A 21,086-nucleotide genomic window follows, 5' to 3' on the forward strand; every position below is an offset into this window, starting at 1 on the left:
GAGGCCTGCAGTCTGAGTCTTCCCAGGTGGCACAAGCAGTAAAGAACCCACCTGCCAATGTGGGAGACATAAGAGACGGGGATTCGATTTCTGGGATGGGAAGATCCCCTGGAGAAGGAAATAGCAAACCAATCCAGTATTCTTGCCTGGGAAATCCCACGGACGGGGGAGACTGGTGGGCTACAGTCCACGGGGTCACAGAGAGTCAGACACAACTGAAGCAACTTAGCACGCACCCACAAAGTCTGAAGTCAAGGTGTGGGTAGGGCCTTCTGGAAGCCCCAGGGAGAATCTGTTCCATGCCTCTCTCCTAGCCTCTAGTAGCTTCCAACAATCCTTGGCAGTTCCTTGGCTTGTGGTTGCATCACTCAGTCCAATCTCTGCCTCCGCCTTCACACGGCCTATTTCTCTGTGGTTGTGTCTCCTCTTCTGTCTCTTAGGACACCTGTCACTGGGTTTAGCTGTGCTTAGTCGCTCAGTCATGTCTGACTCTTTGCAACTCCATGGACTATAGCTTGCCAGGCTCCTCTGTCCATGGGGATTCTCCAGGCAAAAATACTGGAGTGGGTTGCCACGCCCTCCTCCAGGAGATCTTCCCAACCCAGGGATTAAACCGAGGTCTCCTGTATTGCAGGTGGATTCTATACCATCTGAGCCACCAGAGAAACCCATTGGATTTAGGGCCTACCCTAAATCCAGGAGGATCTCATCTGAAGATCCTCAACTTCGTTACATCTGCAGAGACCCTTTTTCCACATAAGGGCTCATTCACAAGTTTGGAGGGTCAGGACTTGCATGTGTCTTTGGGGGGCCACCATTCACCACCACCCCCCCCCCACATGCAGGGTGGGGCCTGGCCCAGGGTGGAGGTGGGAGACTCGGAGGAGAGGACTGCACTGTTCCAGGTGTGTGATGTGGGGCCTTGGCCGTGCTGGTGAGATTGTCAGGCTCCAGCTAGTCTTCAACGGAGAAAGTAATTTGTTGTACCCAGCCTTGAGGACCTCCTGAGCACCACACCCCATCTGGGCTTCGGGATGCCGGGGTCACTGTGACGTGCTGTGAACACATCAGGCACTTTTTGTGTCCTCCAGAGCCCACAGCATAGAGAAGGACACTTGAGAAGGAATTAAGGAAATAATTTAAACATCAGAAAGTGACAGGAAGGGGACTTCTCTGGTGGCTCAGTGGTGGAAGAGCCAAGCTGCCAGTGCAGGAGACACAGGTTCAGTCCCTGAACTGGGAAGATCCCACGTGCTGTGGAGTGACTAAGCCCGTGCACCACAACGACTGAGCCTGTGCTCCAGAGCCCACGAGCAGCGGCTACTGAGCCCACCCGCTGCAACTGCTGAAGCCCTGCCCCTACAGCCTGTGTCTACAAGAGAAGCCACCGCAACGAGAAGCCTGTGCACCGCCACTGGAGTAGCCCCTGCTCACCACGGCTAGAGAAAAGCCCGAGCAGCAGTGAAGACCCAGCACAGCCCAAAATAAAAATAAACAGATAAAATTTATTTTTTTGAAAAGAGAGCAAGTGACATAAGGAATACAGCATGAAGGGGGTGTCAGGGTTCATGCTTGACTACTTCAGCCAGGGCGGTTGGTATGGGGCACCCTGCACAGGTGGTCAAAGAAGAAGGGACCAAGCTTGCAAAGAAGAAGAGGAACACCGAAAAAACCGAAGAAGGAAGACCTGCTCCAGGCAGAGGGAACACCAGGTGCAAAGTCTGGAGGCAGGACTGGGCCGAGTAATGATAAATCCCTCTTACTCAGTCCTTTTACTTGGTCGGGCACTTAATACACTTGACAGGTATTAGGCCAAGAATCCTATTGTTTCCCCATGTACAGAGGCATTGCCACTCTGGGCCTTGCTTCCTGTTTGTAAATGGGACGATGGCAGTACCTATACTTTGCTGAGCTGAAGAATACTTTAGAGGTTGTGACGTTTAGCCTTCTGATTCACAGTAGGGAAACTGAGGCCCAGAGAGGGCAGGATCTGCCCAGGTGCCACAGTGGGTAGGTGGTACCAAAGCTGTCAACTCCAGGCCACTTCTTCTTTCCTCTGGGTTCTGCTGGAGCTCAGAGCTCTGGGACAGACACTTGAGGAATCAGTGTTTGCACAAGGCTCTCAAGTGATGTCTTGCCCCATCTCCTAGACTCCTTGGGGATTTTCTGTGCTGGCCCCCACTCTTGGAACTTGTTTGTTCCTCTTTCTTCCTTGCAGTGATAGTGAAGTTGCTCAGTTGTGTCTGACTCTTTGCAACCCCGTGAACTATAGCCTACCAGGCTCCTCCATGGGATTCTCCAGGCAAGAATACTGGAGTGGGTTGCTATTTCCTTCTCCAGGGGATCTTCCCGACCCAGGGATCGAACCCAGGTCTCCCGCATTGTGGGCAGACGCTTTACCCTCTGAGCCACCAGGGAAGTCCAATGCTGGGCTGGAGGAAGCACAAGCTGGAATCAAGATTACCAGGAGAAATATCAATAACCTCAGGTATGCAGATAACACCACCCTTATGGCAGAAAGTGAAGAAGAACTAAAGAGCTTCTTGATGAAAGTGAAAGAGGAGAGTGAGAAAGTTGGCTTAAAGCTCAACATTCAGAAAACGAAGATCATGGCATCTGGTCCCATCACTTCATGGCAAATAGATGGGGAAACAGTGGCTGACTTTATTTTGGGGGCTCCAAAATCACTGCAGATGGTGACTGCAGCCATGAAATTAAATGACGCTTACTCCTTTGAAGGAAAGTTATGACCAACCTACATAGCATATTAAAAAGCAGGTACGTTACTTTGCCAACAAAGGTCCATCTAGTCAAGGCTATGGTTTTTCCAGTAGTCATGTATGGATGTGAGAGTTGGACTATGAAGAAAGCTGAGCGCCGAATTGATGCTTTTGAACTGTGGTGTTGGAGAAGACTCTTGAGAGTCCCTTGGACTGCAAGGAGATCCAGCCAGTCCATCCTAAAGATCAATCCTGGGTGTTCTTTGGAAGGACTGATGTTGAAGCTGAAACTCCAATACTTCGGCCACCTGATGCAAAGATCTAACTCATTTGAAAAGACCCTGATGCTGGAAAAGATTGAGGGCAGGAGGAGAAGGGGACGACAGAGGATGAGATGGTTGGATGGCATCACTGATTCAATGGACATGGGTTTGGGTGGATGCTGGGAGTTGGTGATGGACAGGGAGGCCTGGTGTGCTGTAGTTCATGGGGTTGCAAAGCGTCAGACACGACTGAGCGACTGAACTGAACTGAACTGAACTTCCTTGCAGGGTGGGTATGAGTCAAGTTTGGGAGCTTCCCTGGTGGCTCAGATGGTAAAGAATCTGCCTACAATGCAGGAGACCCGGATTTGAATGTTGGGTTGGGAAGATCCCCTGGTGAAGGAAATGGCAACCCACTCCAGTATTCTTGCCTGGAGAATTCCATGGACAGAGGAGCCTTGAGGGCTACAGCCCATAGGGTCATAAAGAGTCGGACACGACTGAAGTGACTGAGCATGAGTCAAGTTGCTGGGCAGATAAAATGCTAATTCAATTCTGATTTCTTATTGATAGTGCATACCTCCCTGAGGACAGGACAGCAGCAGAATTTATTGAGAATGTAAGACATGTCAGGCCCTGTCCTTAGAAGTCTCCATCCATCTCTTTTATCCCCCAGTGACCTGGAAGGCATAGAATCTTATTGTCTCCATTAACCAAGAGGCCCAGTGCAGGATGTACCCACCAGGGTCCCATGAGTGTCCTGGGGCTGCTGTAACAAAGTGCCACAATCCTGGTAGCTTAAAACAAAAGGAACTTGTCTCAAAGTCCTGGAGACCAGAAGCCAAAATCAGCTTCTGGGGACTCCAGGTGCCTTTGGCTTGTGGCTGAATCACTCCAGTCTCTGCCTCTGTCTCCACAGGGTTTTCTCCCTTGTGTCTCTGTGTTCTCTCTTCTTCTTTTTTAAGATCAATACTTCTTGGCCACGCACATCACTTGCATGCAAGATCTTAGTTCCCCAACCAGGGATCGAGCCCACATCCCCTGCAGTGGAGGTGCACTGTCTTCACCACTGGACTGCCAGGGACGTCCCTCTCTCTTCTTATAAAGACACCTGTCAGTGGATTTAGGGCCCACCTAGGCAATCAGAAAGACCTCCTCTCATATTTACCTTAATTATGTCTACAAAGAGCCTGTTTCAAAATAAGGTCACAGTCTGAGGTTCCAGGTATACATGAATTTGGGGGACACTCTTCCACAACTATAGTCACATAGACAGAAGAGACTGGGTTGCATTCAGGTCAGCCTGTGGGACACCAGCATTATCCTTACATTCCAAGCCCTATCTCTAGTGCTGGAATTACAGCTCTGGACACAATAGACAGACAGACAGACAGATGGGGTGCCTGCTGTCATGGAAACAGACAAAGAACTTAGGAAACCCACAGAGGAAGAACTGAAACCCACAGCTTCAGATTGTGATGATTGCTTTGAAGGAATAAAACCATATAGGGGTGGGAACTGGGAGTGTATTTACCCACTGTTACCCACTGCTGTGCAGCAAATTACCCTTGAGCCTCAATGAGGGGCCTAGGGCAGAGTACTCCAGGCAGTGGGAGCTGTGCAAAGGCCCTAGGGCAGGAACCTTTGACTTGCTGAAGATCAGGGAAGGAGGCAAGAGCAAGCTGGGGGAATGAAGGGTGAAGAGGTGGTCAGATGCATGGGGCCAGTCCATGCTGGGCTTCCCAGGACACAGGGAAGGCATATGATTAACAAAACAATAGGAGCCTTTGGAGAGTTAAAGTATTATTTTTTTAATTGATTTTTAATTTTTTTTTTAATTTTTAAAAACTTAGGGAATTCCCTGGGCAGTCAAGTGGTTAGGACTCCATGCTTCCATTGCAGGGCACCCAGGTTTGATCCCTAGTCAGGGATCTAAGATCCTGCAAGCCTCATGGTGTGGACAAAAAAATAAAAATTAAAAATTTTTAATTTTTAAAATGGAAACATTTTAAACTAAAATTTATTTTATTTAATTTAAAAAATTTATTTTTTAAAATTCTGTATTAAAAATTTTACTCTGGAAAATTCAAGGCTGCAAAAGTAGAAGGAATAATGTAATAAGCCCACGTGACCAACCCCCCAGCCTTCGTGATCTTCATATGATTGTTTCCTCATCTCCACCCACTTCCTCCTCTGTCTGAATCTCAGCGGCACATACTTTCATCTGTTAGTTTTCCAGAGTATATCTCTGGAAGGCAAGGGCTCCCTTTTTTAACCTTATCACAGATAGGCTTCACGAGTTTCAGTAATTTTTGTTGTAGTAAAATGCATATAATTTACCATCCGCAACATTGAGTACATTCACAATGTGGTGCAACTGTTAGCTCTAATTCCAGAACATTTCCATCACCCCAAAAGGAAACCCTGTCCCCATTAGCAGTCATTCCACATTCCCCTTTCCACAGCTCCTAGGAACCACTAATCTGCTCTGTCTTCATGGATTGTTTATGAGGTGTAACTTACCTATAATAAAATGTACCCATTCTAAGTGTTCAAGTGGGGCTTGGGGTATCACACCCAGGTTACCACCACTATCAAGATATAGAACATTCCTGGACTTCTCTGGTGGTCCAGTGGTTAAAAATCTGCCTTGCAATGCAAAGGATGCCGGTTCAATCCCTGGTCAAGGAAGATCCCGCATGCCGAGGGGTCACATGCACAGCTACTGAGCCTGCACTCTAGAGCCCTTGAGCTGCAACTCCTGAAGCCCACCTGCCCTAGAGCCAGTGCTCCACAACCAGAGAAGCGACTGCAATGAGAAGCCTGTATGCCACAAATAGGGAGTAGCCCCCACTAGCCCCAACCGGAGATATCCCGTGCACAGCAACAAGGCCCGGTACAGCCACAAGTAAATAAATAAGTATTTGTAAAAGCTGCATTAATCATTTCAGAAAGACATGGGACATTCCCGTCTCCCCGAGGACCTCTCCTGCCTCTTTGCTGTTGGTGTCCCTGCCCTCCGCCCCAGGCCCCCACTGATCTGCCTTCTTCCACTGAATCAGGTCACCTATCCACAGTAGGTGCTCACTGCTTTCGGGATGAATGATGGAAACTCTGCCTTTGTCCTGGCTGCCAGGAGGGGACAGGATTCTGGGCTTCATGTTCAGGGATGTAAATACAACCATCCAACCTCTGTTTACAGAGCACCCACTATGTGCCAGGCTCCTAGTCAGATGCAGAGGGAGTTGCTTCCTCTGGGCCCCCTCAGCAGGCTGCTGCAAACAGCGACTTTGATGAGGGGAACCCTCCAATTGGAGATGTTCACTTACAAGGATCCATTCAGCCACCAAGAGTAACAGGGCAGGCACCCAAAGGGACCCGGTGGGCAGGAAGCTGCCCAGGACTCCTTGTCCTCACTCTTCACATCGGTCTCCATTGCTGGTCCCTATTCAGAGAGGCCTTGCCCCGAGACCCTGTTCATGTGTGGCTGCCCCTGCCTTTGCCAAGGATCTGACCAGGGCCTGGCCAGCTGCTCCCTTTGGTTGCAAGGTTCAGGCCTGGCCTGGGAGCCCCAGACACTCCTCCCTTCCTCCCAGTGTCCCATGCGATTATTTATGGCAGGCTCACTCTACTCCAAGAGGGTGAACCTTGGTCTGTCTCCTCCACTGCTGTTTCTCTTGGGCCGAGAATGAAAAAGACAGAAGTCCTGTCTACCAGGAGCAGGGAGAGACAACTCAGAGGCAAATGGTGAACGAGTAAACTGCATTTGGCATTTGTGTATATGTGTGTGTGTGTTTTAGTTGCTCAGTCATGTCTGACTCTGCGACCCCACGGACTGTAGCCTGCCAGGCTCCTCTATCCATGGAATTCTCCAGGCAAGAATACTGGAGTGGGTTCCCATTCCCTTCTGCAGGGGATCTTCCTGACCCAGGGATTGAACCCAGGTCTTCTGCACTGCAGGCAGTTTCTTTGTCATCTGAGCCACCAGGGAAGCCCTTTAAAGACTGTAAGTCCATGTTAAAAAAACAAAGCAGGGAGGGGACTTTTCTGGCAGCCCAGTGGTTAAGACTTCACACTTTTACTACAGAGGCTGTGAGTTTGATCCCTGATGGGGAACTAAGATCCCACATGGTTTGAGGCATAGCCAAAGAATAATAATAATTAAAAAAAAAACGTAGGAGGGAGTTCCCTGGTGGCCTAGTGATTAGGAGTCCATGCTTCCACTGCCATGGCCCATGTTCAGTTCCTGCTTGGGAAAGTGACATTCCCAGAAACCATGCAACGCAGCCAGAAAACAGAACAAGAAAGCAGGGACCCGAGAGGGAAGAGGAGGGGGTGGTGCAGTAACAGATGGGGGTCCAGGAATGGCCACCTGAGTGGGTGGCATCTGAGCCAAGACCTCACAGAGGTGGAGGAGGAGCCATTTGGATGTTGGGAGGAGTGGTCCAGGCAGAGGGCAGAGCCTGTGCAAAGGCCCTGAGGCGGAAGCATGCCAGGTGTGCTCAAGCAACAGCAAGGAGGCTGGAGTGAGTGAGTGAGGGGGAAATCTGTGGGGAGGACAGAGGGGGAGGAGGGTTGGGTCTTCCTAGGCCTGGCACACAGCAGGTGCTCATCATTTGGGGATGAATGGAATAGTCTGTGCTCCTGTGCTGGCTGCTAGAGAGGGCAGGCACACCAGGTTCTGAGTTCAGGCAAGAACAGCCATTCAGTTTCTGTTTACTGAGCATCTACTACATCCTTGGCTGGAGCAGATGTAACTTCTCTGGCTGCTCAGAACCCTGGGGAAAACGGACTCAACAGGGTGGCTTCACACAGGGGTTTTGATGGGGGCGGGGGCGGGTAAAGGGAATTAGGGAGGGCTCTTGGGGTGGACAAGAGAACATTCCCCGAGCCCAGCCAGCACCCAATCCAGACTGGCCCCCTTTGGGGATGTGATGGGGGAGCAGTGGGCACAGCACAGGGCCTGAGCCCTGGAAGGCCCCTGGGGGAGGTGGTGAAAGGAGTCACCAGAGAGTGAGCAGGTGTGTGGGGCTGTGTGTAGCTCAGTGTGCTGGCAGGTGGCATGTGTGCAGGTGCTCTGGTTGAGCCAAGTCACAAGGGCCACAGGATCCTGGTCCCTTCACAGGGGCAGCTAGAGGGGCCCTCCAGGGACTCTCAGGATGTGCAGCTTGACCCCAACAGGAAGTCTCATAAATCTCTCAGAACCCTGACCTCTTGTTTTTAAAAACTGCAGATGCAGGTGGCTGTGTGGATCCATCCCCTCTTCTAACAGACCTTCCTGCCCACCCAGGACCCTGTCTTCCTCCATTCCCCAGGTCCAGTCCTACCCCAGGGCCTTTGCACTGGCTGTGAACCTGGCTTTACATTCACACCCTGCTTTTCACTTCCGAGGCCCTGCACAGGCCTGACCTACCTGGCTTTCTCCGGGGCCACCACTGCCTGCATTCTGACCCACGTCACTCTGACAGCCTTGTCATCATCTAGCGCTTTCCTCATGCTCATTCATTTATGTAGAGGGGGTTTCTCTCCTGGGAAAACTATGAGCCTCGAAGGGTTGGATCTAGTCATCTCTGAGCCAAGAATGCCCAGCGTGCAGTAGGTGCTGGTACCAAGAAAAAAAGAAATCCTGAAACAAAACAAACAAAAATAAAGCCAATTAGATCTTCAAACTGAAAAAAACAAAACACAGTAGGCCCTGATACACATCAGCTGCCTTCATGAATTAAGGACAGAGGGAATGAATGAGTGAATGAAAACGCTGAGGTCTGTTGTGGACCTGTTGAGTCTGAGGAAGCCATTGCAGGGAATTAAGGAAGCAGCACAGTGGAAGCAGTAGGGCCACAAAGGATGGTTCTGATAACCAATTTGACACTAACACTGGTGGGACACAATAGCCAGATGAAGCCTAAAGCGGGAGCAGAGTCAAGACCACTTGTATTGGTCAGGGCAGAGGAAGCTGCTCTAACAAACAGGTCCTCACTCACCAGAGGCTTATCCCAGCACCAAGCTGCCTCTCAGAGCCAGGGGCTCTGGATGGTGGGGCAGGGAGCCAGATAAAGCCAGGAGACCACTTGTTTCTTGAGCTCCTGCACTAGGAAATTCTGGCTTTCTTGGTTCTGTGATCTAAAAGCCGCCACTTTTGCTTTACACAATACAAACAAGTTCAAGTCTCACTCATCTCATGGCCTGGCGTCAGTGATGGCTGCTCATCCCGACAGGGTCATTCAGGAGGCTGGCTCCTTCTCCTGGAGTTCTCCTTTCCCCTGGGACCTCTGATCGCCTTGTATCCGCTGTCAGGTGGGGACAGAGGAACAAGTCACCTGCCGTTAGGGCCTCTCACTAGCCTGTCTCCTGGCCCCACCTGGGGCAGAGGCAGCTCCCCACCTTAGGTGGGGGCACCCGAGCTGGATGACTCAGCCAACTCAGCCTAGTGCCATTCAGTGACTTGGGAGTGGGGCAGCCACCCAGCTCAGGGATGGACCCCAGGGCCCAGTTGAGCAGGCAGGGCATGAGGAGTCCAGGCTGGAGGCGGTGTGGAGTCAGCATGGGGTACTCTGGATCCCCCAGTAAGGAGAAAGGAGGACTGGGCCCTGGCTTCTGAGGGTCACCAGGCAGGCTGTGATGGGGGAGGACAGGGTGACTCTAACACTGCATGGCCAGCTTTGAGAATCCGCCTCCTTCTAGGCTGGTTGGTAAATAGCCCTTTGCCCTTCGTCCTCCGAGAGACCCGGCACCCCAAGCATCCTCTTTGAACCCTCGTCGCCCTTAGGGAACTGGGGTCTCTTCCTCTGCCCTCTCCGTGTGGGATGCCGAGGCTTGGGGAGGTATCCTGGGGTGGGTGGGGCACCCAGTGACACCGTCTCCTCATCCCCCCTCCCAGCGGCCTTTCCGTGCTGATACGCGTGCGCCTGGAGCTGCGGCGGCACCAGCGCGCGCGCCACACCATCCCACAGATCTTCCAGGCGGTGGTTCAGCGGCAGCCCGAGCGCCTGGCGCTAGTGGACGCGGGCAGCGGTGCGTGCTGGACCTTCGCGCAGCTGGATGCCTACTCCAACGCTGTGGCCAACTTGTTCCGCCGGCTGGGCTTCGCGCCGGGCGACGTGGTGGCCATCTTCATGGAGGGCCGGCCTGAGTTTGTGGGGCTTTGGCTGGGCCTGGCCAAGGCAGGCGTGGAGGCCGCGCTGCTCAACGTGAACCTGCGGCGGGAGCCCCTGGCCTTCTGCCTGGGCACCTCGGGCGCCAAAGCCCTGGTCTTCGGAGGGGAGCTGGCGGCGGGTGAGGCCGGGTGTGGGTAGCATTTCTCGGTGGGGCTCTGGGGCTGCTCAGGGCGGGGAGACGGTGCTTCCCTAGCCCTGGGAGGGGCACCTGTCCATCTTCAACCACGACATGTTTCGCGCCGCAGCGGTGGCGGAGATGAGTGGGGAGTTGGGCAAGAGCCTGGTCAAGTTCTGTTCTGGAGATGTGGGGCCTGATGGCGTCTTCCCGGACACCCAACTCCTGGACCCACTGCTGAAGGAAACCTCCACAGCCCCCCTGGCGCAGCCCCCTGGCAAGGGCATGGATGGTGAGTCCAGGTGGGATCCCCTTGCCTATCCTGTCCCCTCGTCCCACCCAGCCCAGCCTCTGGTCCCCAACACCCGTGTCTCTCTCAGATCGACTCTTCTACATCTACACGTCGGGGACCACGGGGCTGCCCAAGGCTGCCATCATCGTGCACAGCAGGTGAGGGGCCCGTGGGTGTTGCCTGCCACCCCCACCCCCCCTACCCGCGCCCCAGCTCTTGTTGAGGATCCTGTGGGCATCTTGATCTCAACTGGGTAAAACCCACAGCCCATCTCAGGACCCAGTGCTGTCCTCTGCCCCTCCTCAGCCTCCTCCTGCCCCCATTCCTGCCCCCAACAGCCCTCCTCTCCTCCACGGCCATAGGATATCCCAACTTATGCCAAACTGCCCTGTACTTACCTTGGCCCTTGGATAAGAAGCCTCATTCGTGTTGTGCCCCACCTGCCACTTCTCTGATGTCATTTTCCCCTTCTGCCTCTTTGCTCACTCTCTCCTTGATTCCTCCAACCTGCCAGGTTGCTTCTGACCTCAGGACCTTTGCATATGCTCTGCCCTTCACCTGCGTGCCCTTCCCTAGCTCTCCCCACAGCTCCTTCTTACCAGGTCTCAGTCACTTCCCCAGAGAGGATACCCCAGCCTCCCTGGTTTTGTCCCCTTCAGCCTCTCTCTGTTGCTCTGTTATATTCCTCATGGCACCAAGCATCATTTCCTTTCTTTGTTGCATGTTCTTCACCCTCCAGCCTCTAAGGCCGGTAAGAGCTGGGCTGGCTCTGCCTGGGTCCCTGCTGTGTTCCCAGTATCCAGCACGCTCCCCCACCCCCACCCCCACCCCCCAACTCCCACGCTTTTCTCGGGGACGTGGGCCCCAGCCCCTGCACTCCCTGCCCCGCAGGTACTACCGCATCGCGGCATTTGGGCACTACTCCTACAGCATGCAGGCAGCAGATGTGCTCTACGACTGTCTGCCCCTGTACCACTCGGCAGGTACCACGGGGCGGCTCGGGCGGGGAAGGGGGCGGGGAACTGGAGACCCCTCATCGAGTCCACTCTCTGCAGGGAACATCATGGGCGTGGGTCAGTGTCTCATCTATGGGCTGACGGTGGTCCTGCGCAAGAAGTTTTCAGCCAGCCGCTTCTGGGATGATTGCGTCAAGTACAACTGCACGGTCAGGCCCCGCCCCTCTTTCACTCCTACCCTCCTCCCACCCGTCCGCTTTACTTCTCCGAATGGCTGCCTTGCAGGGACGTGAGGGGGCTCGGAGGGGGTCATCAGTGCTTTATGCGCTCTGTCCGGCCAGAGACTAAACCTTCAACATGTGAGCTCCTTGTATCCTCATAGCTGCTTGGGAGCGGGCAAAGGCATCACACCCATTTTGCAGGTAGGGAAACTGAGGCTTCTAATGCAGTTAGGATTGGACGCGGACTGCCTGAGCTCCTTAAGATGCTGCCTTCCCCACACCCTGTGCCGGAAAGGTTTTCCCTGCTGGTAGCTGCAGGCAAATGGATGGGTCATGCTTCCTGGTGCGGTAAGCATGAGGCAGAGGTGGAGGGCATCACTGTCCTGCAGAGCAGGTAGGGGTTAAGACAAGTCCTTTCCTCTCTCTGCCCTCCTCAGTGAGAGGAGACAGCCGGAAGGTTTCAGTGCCATGGTGGGGGTGGAAATCCAGGTGCTAGTACCTTCCTCCAGGTGGAAGAAGGAGTGAGAAGGGGGTGTGTCCAGAGACTGACAAATTGGGAGGTGCTGCCGAAGGCAATGACACCCCACTCCAGTACTCTTGCCTGGAAAATCCCATGGACAGAGGAGCCTGGTGGGCTGTAGTCCATGGGGTCGCTAAGAGTCTGACACAACTGAGCGACTTCCCTCTCACTTTTCACTTTCATGCACTGGAGAAGGAAATGGCAACCCACTCCAGTGTTCTTGCCTGCAGAATCCCAGGGACGGGGGAGCCTGGTGGGCTGCCGTCTATGGGGTCGCACAGAGTCCGACACGACTGATGCGACTTAGCAGCAGCAGCAGCAGCCCTCACCTTGAACAGGCGGGGCCGGGAGGGGTTCAGCTGGATACCTGAATCACACAGTAGGGCAGGGTGGGGGCTCTGGGCTGGCATCCTGGGGGACCCCTCAGGGTGAGGGCGGTGCCCTGCTCTGCTTCTGAGGATTTTATGTTCTACTTGGAGGTGGGGGGTCTTGGGAAAAATTGCTAATCTGAATCTTGACACATTAAACAGTCCATTTGATTAACTCAATTATTGAGAGTTGCAAATACAAACGCGGACAGAAACGTTTAGGGGCTTCCCAGGCACCCATCGCTCAGCTCCAGAAGAGATCAGATGCCCTGTCCTGCCCCCTTCGCCTGCCCACCCATGTCCCTTCTCCAGTCTTGTTGTGAAGCAGCTCCAGACAGCAGCCCATTTGCTTTAGAGATAATCTCAGTGAAACCGCCAAAAGATGATGGGTTTTTTTTCTAATTGAGGTGAAATTTACATAAGATTAGCCATTTTGAAGTGGGCACTTTAGTGGTATTTAGTCCATTTATAGTGTTGTACAACTAGCCCCTCTATGCAGTTCCAAAAACTTTCCATCACCTCAAAAGGAAATCCTGTCCCCCTTGGCAGCCACTCCCCATTCCCCCCTCCCACCAGGAATCTTTCTGTCTCTATGGGCTGGCCTGTTCTGGACATTTCTTGTAAATGGGACCTCTGTGTAGGCTTTTGTGTCTGGTGAGGGCTGTCCTTAAAACAAAAGATCTGAAAGCAGGGTCTCAAAGAGATATTTGTCCATCCATGTTCATAGCAGATTATTCACAATAGATAAAACATGAAAGCAACCCAAGTGTCCATCCACAGATGAATGGATAAGCAAAATGGGTCCATCCCTACAATGGAATATTATTCAGCCTAGAAAAGGAAGGAGACTCTGACACAGGCTACAATGTGGATGAACGTTGCAGATATTATGCTAAATGAAATACGCCCATCAAAAAAAGACAAATACCGCCTGATTTCACTTACATTAGGTACTCACAGTAGCTAGAATCATAAACAGAAAATAGGGTGGTGGTTGCCAGGGGCTGGGAGGAGGGAAGAATGGGGAATTAGCATTTAATGGGGATACAGTTTTAGATTTACAAGATGAAAAGAGTTCTGGGATGGATGGTGGTGATGGCTGCTCAATAATGTAAATGTGTTTAATACCCCTTTAAAATGGCTACCCAGGTGGCGCAGTGGTAAAGAATCTGCCTGCCAGTCGGGACACAGACTCAATCCTTGGATTGTGAAGATCCCCTGGAGAAGGAAATGGCAATCCACTCCAGTATTCTTGCCTGGGAAATCCCAAGAACAGAGGAGCCTGGCAGGCTACAGTCCATAGAGTTGTTAAGAGTCGAACATGACTGAGGGACTGAGCATGCACACACAAAAAAATGCCAAGATGGAAAAAGAAAATGCTAAGGTGGTGAATTTTATGTTATGTGTATTTTACCACGATAAAAGAGGAAAAACAAGAAGGAGAAAAACCCCACAAACACATAACTGCAGTATCATTATCACAGCCCCAAAGGATTTCTCAACGTCAAATCCTGTCCCCAAAGCGACAGGATTTCTCAACCATCAGGAACCTAGACACTGATCCCCAGTGTCTTACCATGTCAAAAATATGGGTTTTTTTTTTTTTCTTGTTTCTATATATTTTTAAAAAATTTAAATTAGATAAGACCCACACATGGCAACTAGTTGAGGTTTCTTGTAAGATTCCTTGTCTCTCTCTCATTCTTTCTCCTTTTCCTCCCTCCCTTCCCTTATAATTTATTTATTGAAGAAAGGGAGTTTGCCCTGTGGTGTGTTCCCAGCCTGGGGATTGCTGTGAGGTCCCTTGACATACTCCTGTCACTCTGGTTTTTCCTGTGCCTTGGGAGTAGGGTTGAGCCCAGCAATTTTTTTTTTAATCTATTTTTAAAAATTGAAGTATAGTTAATTGACCATGTTGTCTTGGTTTCAGGTGTGCAGCAAAATGATTCAGTTATATCTGTTTTTTTCCGATTCTTTTCCATTATCGGTTATTACAAGGTATTGAGTACCGTTCCATGTGCCCCACAGTATGTCCCGTTGCTTATTTTATATATAGTCGTGTGTATCTGCTAATCCCAAAGTCCTAATTTATCCCTTCCCGCCCCCGACCCCCTTTCGTAACTATTAGTTTTCTATGTCCGTGAGTTGTTTCTGTTTTGCAAATAAGTTCATTTGTATTGGTTTTTTAGACACCACATGTAAGTGATATGTGGTATTTGCCTTTCTCTGCCTGACTTCATTGTATATGGTACTCTCTAGGTCCATCCACGGCGCTGCAGATGGTATCATTTCGTTCTTTTGTTATGGCTGAGTAGTGTGTATATTCCATTGTGTATACGTACCACGTCCTCTTTATCCGTTCATCTGTCAGTGGACATTTAGGTTGCTTCCATGTGGACACTGAGATGCATGTATCTTTTCAGATTAGAGTTTTGTCCAGATACGTGCCTGGAAGTGGGATTGCTGGGTGTTTAGTTTTTTAAGGACTGTCTGTACTGTTCTCCATAGTGGAAGCACAGCATCTCTCAACTACAGCGCTGTGGACACGTGGCTCTGCCTCGTTCTCTGTGGTGGGGACCACCCTGCGCACAGTAGGATATTTAACAGCATTTCTGGCCTAAAATCACTGGATGCCGCCAGGACCCCACCGCCCACCCGTGATAATTAAAAATGTGTCCAGACATTGTCAAGTTCATGGCCATGGTTCAAAACTACTGCTTTAGATATTTGATTGATTCAGCGTCTACTTTTTTGTTTGGGGTTCCCTGTGGGTGGTGTCATGGCCTCCTACTGGGAGGCCCGCAGTGTCTGGTGGCCCCTCTCTTTGTCCTTGACACGCATATGTTGCTTCCGTTCTGTTTCCTTAAAGAGTTATTTCTGTGACCAAGAGAAAGCATTGAGGAGCTCTATAAGGATTAGATAGGGTGGAATCCTCAAGTGAAAGTCACTCAGTCGTGTCCAACTCTCTGTGACCCCATGGACTGTAGCCCGCCAGGCTCCTCTGTCCATGGAGTTCTCCAGGCAAGAATACTGGAATGGGTAGTCGTTCCCTTCTCCAGGGATCTTTCCTACCCAGGGATCGAACCCAGGTCTCCCGCACTGCAGGCGGATTCTTTACCATCTGAGCCACCAGGGATGCCACCAGGACTTAAGAAATGCTGCTGGGTTCAGAAATCCCATCTCATGGCTGTTGGATGGGAGAAACTGCATGGCTTTTTTTTTTTTTTTTTTTTGCAGCAGTGGGTGCTGGCCCAGATCAACTGGCCAACTGTCCTTATCAGAGGCAGCAGGCTGTAATCTGCTTTCTTGGCTGCATAAAGCAGGTGGGCAGGCAATAGACAAGTCAACCCATCATCCATCTATGGGTATTTGGTTCCTGTGTCACCCTGTCCATTTGGCTGTGTACATTTGGAGTTGTAGCGGGGGTCCCAGGTTGACAGTTCACTCCTAGCTTCTGCTCAGATGCTGCCCTGCAGGCTGGAGGTCACAGCATGGGGTGCCTGGTGTCTCCTCTCTGAGCTGACCTGAGTCGTTTTCCCTTTAGCCCTGGGTCTGTCCGAAGGTCCAGGCCAGAGTAAAGATCAGCTGTTTGACTCTCAGTACGTAGAGCTTGCCTCAGAGCCGCGGGCATGTCATTGTCACCTTCAGCTGCCTCAGTTGTGGTTCCGTTATCCCTTCCCCAGCCTAATTTCTGAAGAGGACAGTGGAAAGCTGCCTGGGACTATTTGTGATGGTCTGGAGGGCAGCTCTGTTCTTAGGCAGGACTTTGTCAGCTGACAGGTAAAACCGAAACCCTAACCCTAGCCCTAACCTAAACTCGAGCTTTCTTGAGGAAAGGCATATTATCAACTTGTGGAACTGAGGAAGCCAAATAGTGGACAGCTCCAGGCACATCTTGATGGGGTGGGGGGGGGTGTCTCTTGTTTTTCTCTTCCTCTTGATCTCTTCTTTCCTTAGTGGGTGGCTTCCTCCCCACCCTTGCTTCCCCAAGAGGGTTCCCAGCAGCCCCAGTTGACAAAGAGCCTGTGTTCCCACCAGTCCATTGAAAGTCTCAGGGATGATGCTCATTGGCTGAGCTGTGGTCACATGCTTATCCTTGAACCAATCAGTGTCTGAGGATGGACTGGACTGATTAGCCAGGCTATATGACTTGCTCTGCCCTGGAAATGGGGTGGACTGGGCCACCAAGACAGGTGAAGGAGCCTGAGGGCAGAGGGAGATAACCCATCAGGGGTCTCTGATCTTGCCTTGCCCAGGCTTGCCTCCTGGTGATCTTCGCCCAACTGCATCTCCTCTCTGGGTCTTGGTGCCTTCACCTTCAATAGGGAGTGTTGGGAAGATTAAACAGATGAGCTCTGTGTTCAACAGGCTTGTATTCATCAGATCCGCACCAAGTCCTGCTCAGCCATGGTGGCATTTGAGCTGAGACCTGACTCTCAGTGCATCAGAGGGAAGAGTGTTCTAGGCAAAGGGCACGGTATGTTCAAAGGCCCTGAGGAGGAGACCCATGTGACAAGAGCACAGGAGTGAGCACAGGAGTTGGAGGGAGACAAGGTAGTGAGGAAGGCAGGGCCAGAAGGAGTTGATCACAGGTCAAATTTTATAATGCATTTTGGTATGAGTACTTTGAAGCTATGACTGCCATGGTGGTTCATTCTGAACATGTAACTGTTTCATTGAGACTCTGGAGCCAGGATGTCAGATTCCAATCAGATTTACCACGTTATCAGCCTTGGTGGGCACTTAGTGTCTATGAGCATCTGTAAAGTGGGGAGGGTACATTCAGAAGCTCACCTGAAGATGAGGACTCAAGGGCAACTGAGTATCTGGGAGACGACCCCAGAGGTGGAGCCACAGGAAAGAGAGGGAAGGAGCTGGCGGAGAGGGGTGGTCAGTAGCCCCTGAGCCACTGGGGCTAGGTCTGTGCTGTGACTTCAGGGAAGCCACAAAGAACATGACCTGACAGTTATCCCAGCCCTAGGTCAGGCGGGCAGCCTGAGCTCAGACAGGGCTCTGAGCGAGTGCATAAGTATAAATGGTCTGGACTGTTCTCCCGCTGTCATAATCTTTAAGGCCATTTTGCTCCTAGCGCCCAGATGGGAGGAAGGAGGTTGTTGGGTCTGGGGGGCCTCCAGCCCGCGGCAGCCTCCGCCCCCAGTGGGCTCCTCTCTGCCCCAGCGCAGGCGCTCACTGCTCACTTCCCACCCCACCCCCAGGTGGTCCAGTACATCGGGGAGATCTGCCGCTACCTGCTGAAGCAGCCGGTGCGCGAGGCGGAAGGACGGCATCGTGTGCGCCTGGCAGTGGGCAACGGGCTGCGGCCGTCCATCTGGGAGGAGTTCACGGAGCGCTTCGGCGTCCGCCAGATCGGCGAGTTCTACGGGGCCACCGAGTGCAACTGCAGCATCGCCAACATGGACGGGAAGGTGGGCGCGGGTGGGGCGGCCCGGGCAGGGCTAGGGGTTCGGGGAGCACTGCTCCCTCTGCCTCGCCGGCCTGGGTTCCCATAGAACAGCCTGGTTTGTGGTGGGCAGCCTTCCTGACAGCTTGCTCAGTCACCTGACTGTCACCCCTGAGTTCCAATTCACAGCATGGCTCTGCCTCAGCCTTTCAGAGCCTCAATTTGTAGCAATAGAGGTGGCAAGGGGGAGCAGGGCTCTGGGGGACCCAGGGCCAGGAATGGGGTGCTGATCTACTAGGCAAGTCACTCAGAGGGCTTCTTGGGCCTCTGTTTCCTCATCAGTAAATGGGATTAACAACTTAGGTTTGTTCTGATCATGGAACATCCCAAACTCAGTATAGCACCCTTTCCCCCTGCAGAAAGCTCTCTGAAAACATGCAGACGTTTATGATTAGCAAATATTATCTCTGCTATATCCTTGCAGGACCCTCCCTCTCCCTTATCAAGCATTTCCCACCCAATGTCAGGGACAGAAAAGGAGAAGAAGAATAAAGCAAGCGCCCCAGAGGCAGGCATTCTTTTCTGTCTCTTGCTGCTGGGTCCCCAGTGTTGGACGACAAGGCCTGGTCCCCACCATGCACATGAGTTGAATATGCAGCCCCAGAGTACACTCTTGTCAAACCAGCAGAGGTTGCTGCTGGAACAAACATGCCCAACCACGTGCAGCAGTGCAAACCCACTAGATGGGCATTTCTGCTCCTAGAACTGAGCCAGGCAGTGTGCCATGCACTGGGCAGAAGCTCTGCCAGGGTCCCTTCATGGCTTCAGAGTCACTCAGGGCATCCACTTCCTGCCAGCCTGGAGGGTTTTAAGGACCAAGAAGTGGTGGCCGACTGGCAGGTCTCCTCACGTGACTGCAAGGGAGGCTGGGAACGGGGAGAGAAGGGGATGATTCCTGGTGGGAGCCTGCACTTCATAACCCCCTCATTCAGATCATCGAAGGTCACAGAGTTAGTGCTAATTCTAGGCCCTGAGGCAGGAGAGGCAAGGTGTCGGGGGTGGGGGTGGGGGGAGGCCACACCATGTCACTGCAGGGCTCCTCGCTGACTGGGTTGGCCCCATCCCAGGTCGGTTCCTGTGGCTTCAACAGCCGCATCCTGCCCCACGTGTACCCCATCAGGCTGGTGAAGGTCAACGAGGACACCATGGAACTACTGCGGGATGCCCAGGGCCTCTGCATCCCGTGCCAGACCGGTGAGCAGGGTCCTGTCCAGTGCCCCCCGGGGAGCTGGGGGCCCCACCTCCTGCCCGCCCAGCACAGCCTGAGTGCTGCCTCCTCCCCAGGGGAGCCCGGTCTTCTCGTGGGTCAGATCAACCAGCAGGACCCTCTGCGTCGCTTCGACGGCTACATCAGTGAGAGCGCCACGAGCAAGAAGATCGCCCACAGCGTCTTCCGCAAGGGTGACAGCGCCTACCTGTCAGGTGTGCAGATCCCAGGGGCCGGCTGTGGGGGTGCTGGGCCACCGTCTCACCTCCCGCTCTCCCCTCTGCCAGGTGACGTGCTGGTGATGGATGAGCTGGGCTACATGTACTTCCGGGACCGCAGCGGGGACACCTTCCGCTGGCGTGGGGAGAACGTCTCCACCACTGAGGTGGAAGGCGTGCTAAGTCGCCTTCTGGGCCAGACAGATGTGGCTGTGTATGGAGTGGCTGTGCCAGGCAAGCTGGGGCTCTGGGGTGGTCCCAGGGTCCTGGGGGCAGCCCCAGAGGAGCCCAGCCAGGAGGAACTTGGAGGTACAAGTGCCCTGGTAGGCAAGACCTAAAGCAGTGCACAGCCTGGACAACCACTCAACAGGGTGGTGTCCTGGATCTGGAATTATTCTTCATGCCTGATGTTGCGCTTCAGTTTCCTCATCCAGGAAATGGGCTCATGAGATCAGCTGTGGCTCAAGGTTGCAGGGAGTGCAGCAGGAGCTCAATAAAGGGTTCACTGCTTCAGCGAGCATTATCCCAGGTGGATAGGGCTGGAGGTCAGAGGCCAGGGGCTGCCACTGGAGGATGGATCTAGTCTCATGGTGGGGCCAGGGTGGTGGTCTCAGCCAGGTCTCTGTCTCTAGGAGTAGAGGGCAAAGCAGGCATGGCAGCCATCGCAGACCCCCATGGCCGGCTGAGCCCCAACGCACTGTACGAGGAACTGCAGAAGGTGCTGGCGCCCTATGCCCGGCCCATCTTCCTGCGCCTCCTGCCCCAGGTGGACACTACAGGTGCGGCCCCTGCCTCTCCGTCCGCCCATTTGTCAGTTTCTCAACCATTTACTTACCCGTTCTGGTTCAGCCCCTGCGCCTGGTCTAACCTGCTGTCCACGGCCAGCTGGCACTATGAGCTAAGCTCTCCTCTTGTCATATTTGTGCGCTTCCTCCTTCCCGTTCCTCACTCCTACCCCACTGGCCATCCTGCAACGTTTGCTGCATCTCTTCATTTTCGGCATTTTTCCGAGGACTAGGGAATTTGAGTGAATCATCTCACACCTTTGAGGTTTCCTATTCTGTAAATCACCTGCTCGTATCTAGTATTGTCTCATTCTTTCCTTGTGATTTACGGGAGTTCCTCCTAATAGTGTAGATGTTAATTCCTTAGCAATTTCAGACATTTTAAATCTCCTCTATTTTGGAATCTGTTAACTTTGTCCATGGTGCCCATTATTGAAAAGAAGCTTTAATTTTGATACAAAGGTGAACACCACCATCATCACCTCTGCCTCTGCTTTTTTAATCTTGAGGTTTGTACTTTTCCAGTTTCTTTTTTTTTTTTTTTAATGGCCAAGCAGCATAACTTGCAGGATTTTAGGATCAAACCTGTATCCCCTGCAGTGAAAGTGCAGAGTCCCAAATACCAGGGAAGTCCCTGAAGTTTCATTAAAAAGAAAAAAAAAAAAACCCAACCTTCCTAATTCTTGAGCACACAGGGATTCTCCCTCGATTTTCTACAAACCCAGATCTTTCACAAAACCCCTCTTTAATTGTCTACTGCAGGGAGTGCAAACTTTTTCTTTAAGGCCCAGATAGTAAATATT

General features: G+C 52.3%; 1 protein-coding gene across 4 annotated transcripts in view; it reads left to right on the top strand.

The window, feature by feature from the left end:
• Window positions 1-21,086, top strand: part of SLC27A1 (solute carrier family 27 member 1) — a 41,885-nt gene that overhangs the window by 17,892 nt on the left and 2,907 nt on the right. For 2 of the 4 annotated variants that reach the window (XM_027548202.1, XM_027548201.1), the window contains exons 3-13: window positions 8,217-8,298; window positions 9,864-10,258; window positions 10,386-10,547; window positions 10,636-10,705; window positions 11,439-11,530; window positions 11,603-11,712; window positions 17,829-18,038; window positions 19,141-19,267; window positions 19,358-19,495; window positions 19,568-19,732; window positions 20,131-20,277. In XM_027548202.1, the coding sequence (XP_027404003.1) occupies window positions 8,217-8,298; window positions 9,864-10,258; window positions 10,386-10,547; window positions 10,636-10,705; window positions 11,439-11,530; window positions 11,603-11,712; window positions 17,829-18,038; window positions 19,141-19,267; window positions 19,358-19,495; window positions 19,568-19,732; window positions 20,131-20,277 (1,698 nt within the window). The remainder of the gene's footprint in view (window positions 1-8,216; window positions 8,299-9,863; window positions 10,259-10,385; window positions 10,548-10,635; window positions 10,706-11,438; window positions 11,531-11,602; window positions 11,713-17,828; window positions 18,039-19,140; window positions 19,268-19,357; window positions 19,496-19,567; window positions 19,733-20,130; window positions 20,278-21,086) is intronic. The other 2 variants (XM_027548204.1, XM_027548203.1) reach the window with 1 other exon arrangement.

Source organism: Bos indicus x Bos taurus, chromosome 7, assembly GCF_003369695.1.
Source record: "Bos indicus x Bos taurus breed Angus x Brahman F1 hybrid chromosome 7, Bos_hybrid_MaternalHap_v2.0, whole genome shotgun sequence".
NCBI lineage: Eukaryota > Metazoa > Chordata > Mammalia > Artiodactyla > Bovidae > Bos > Bos indicus x Bos taurus.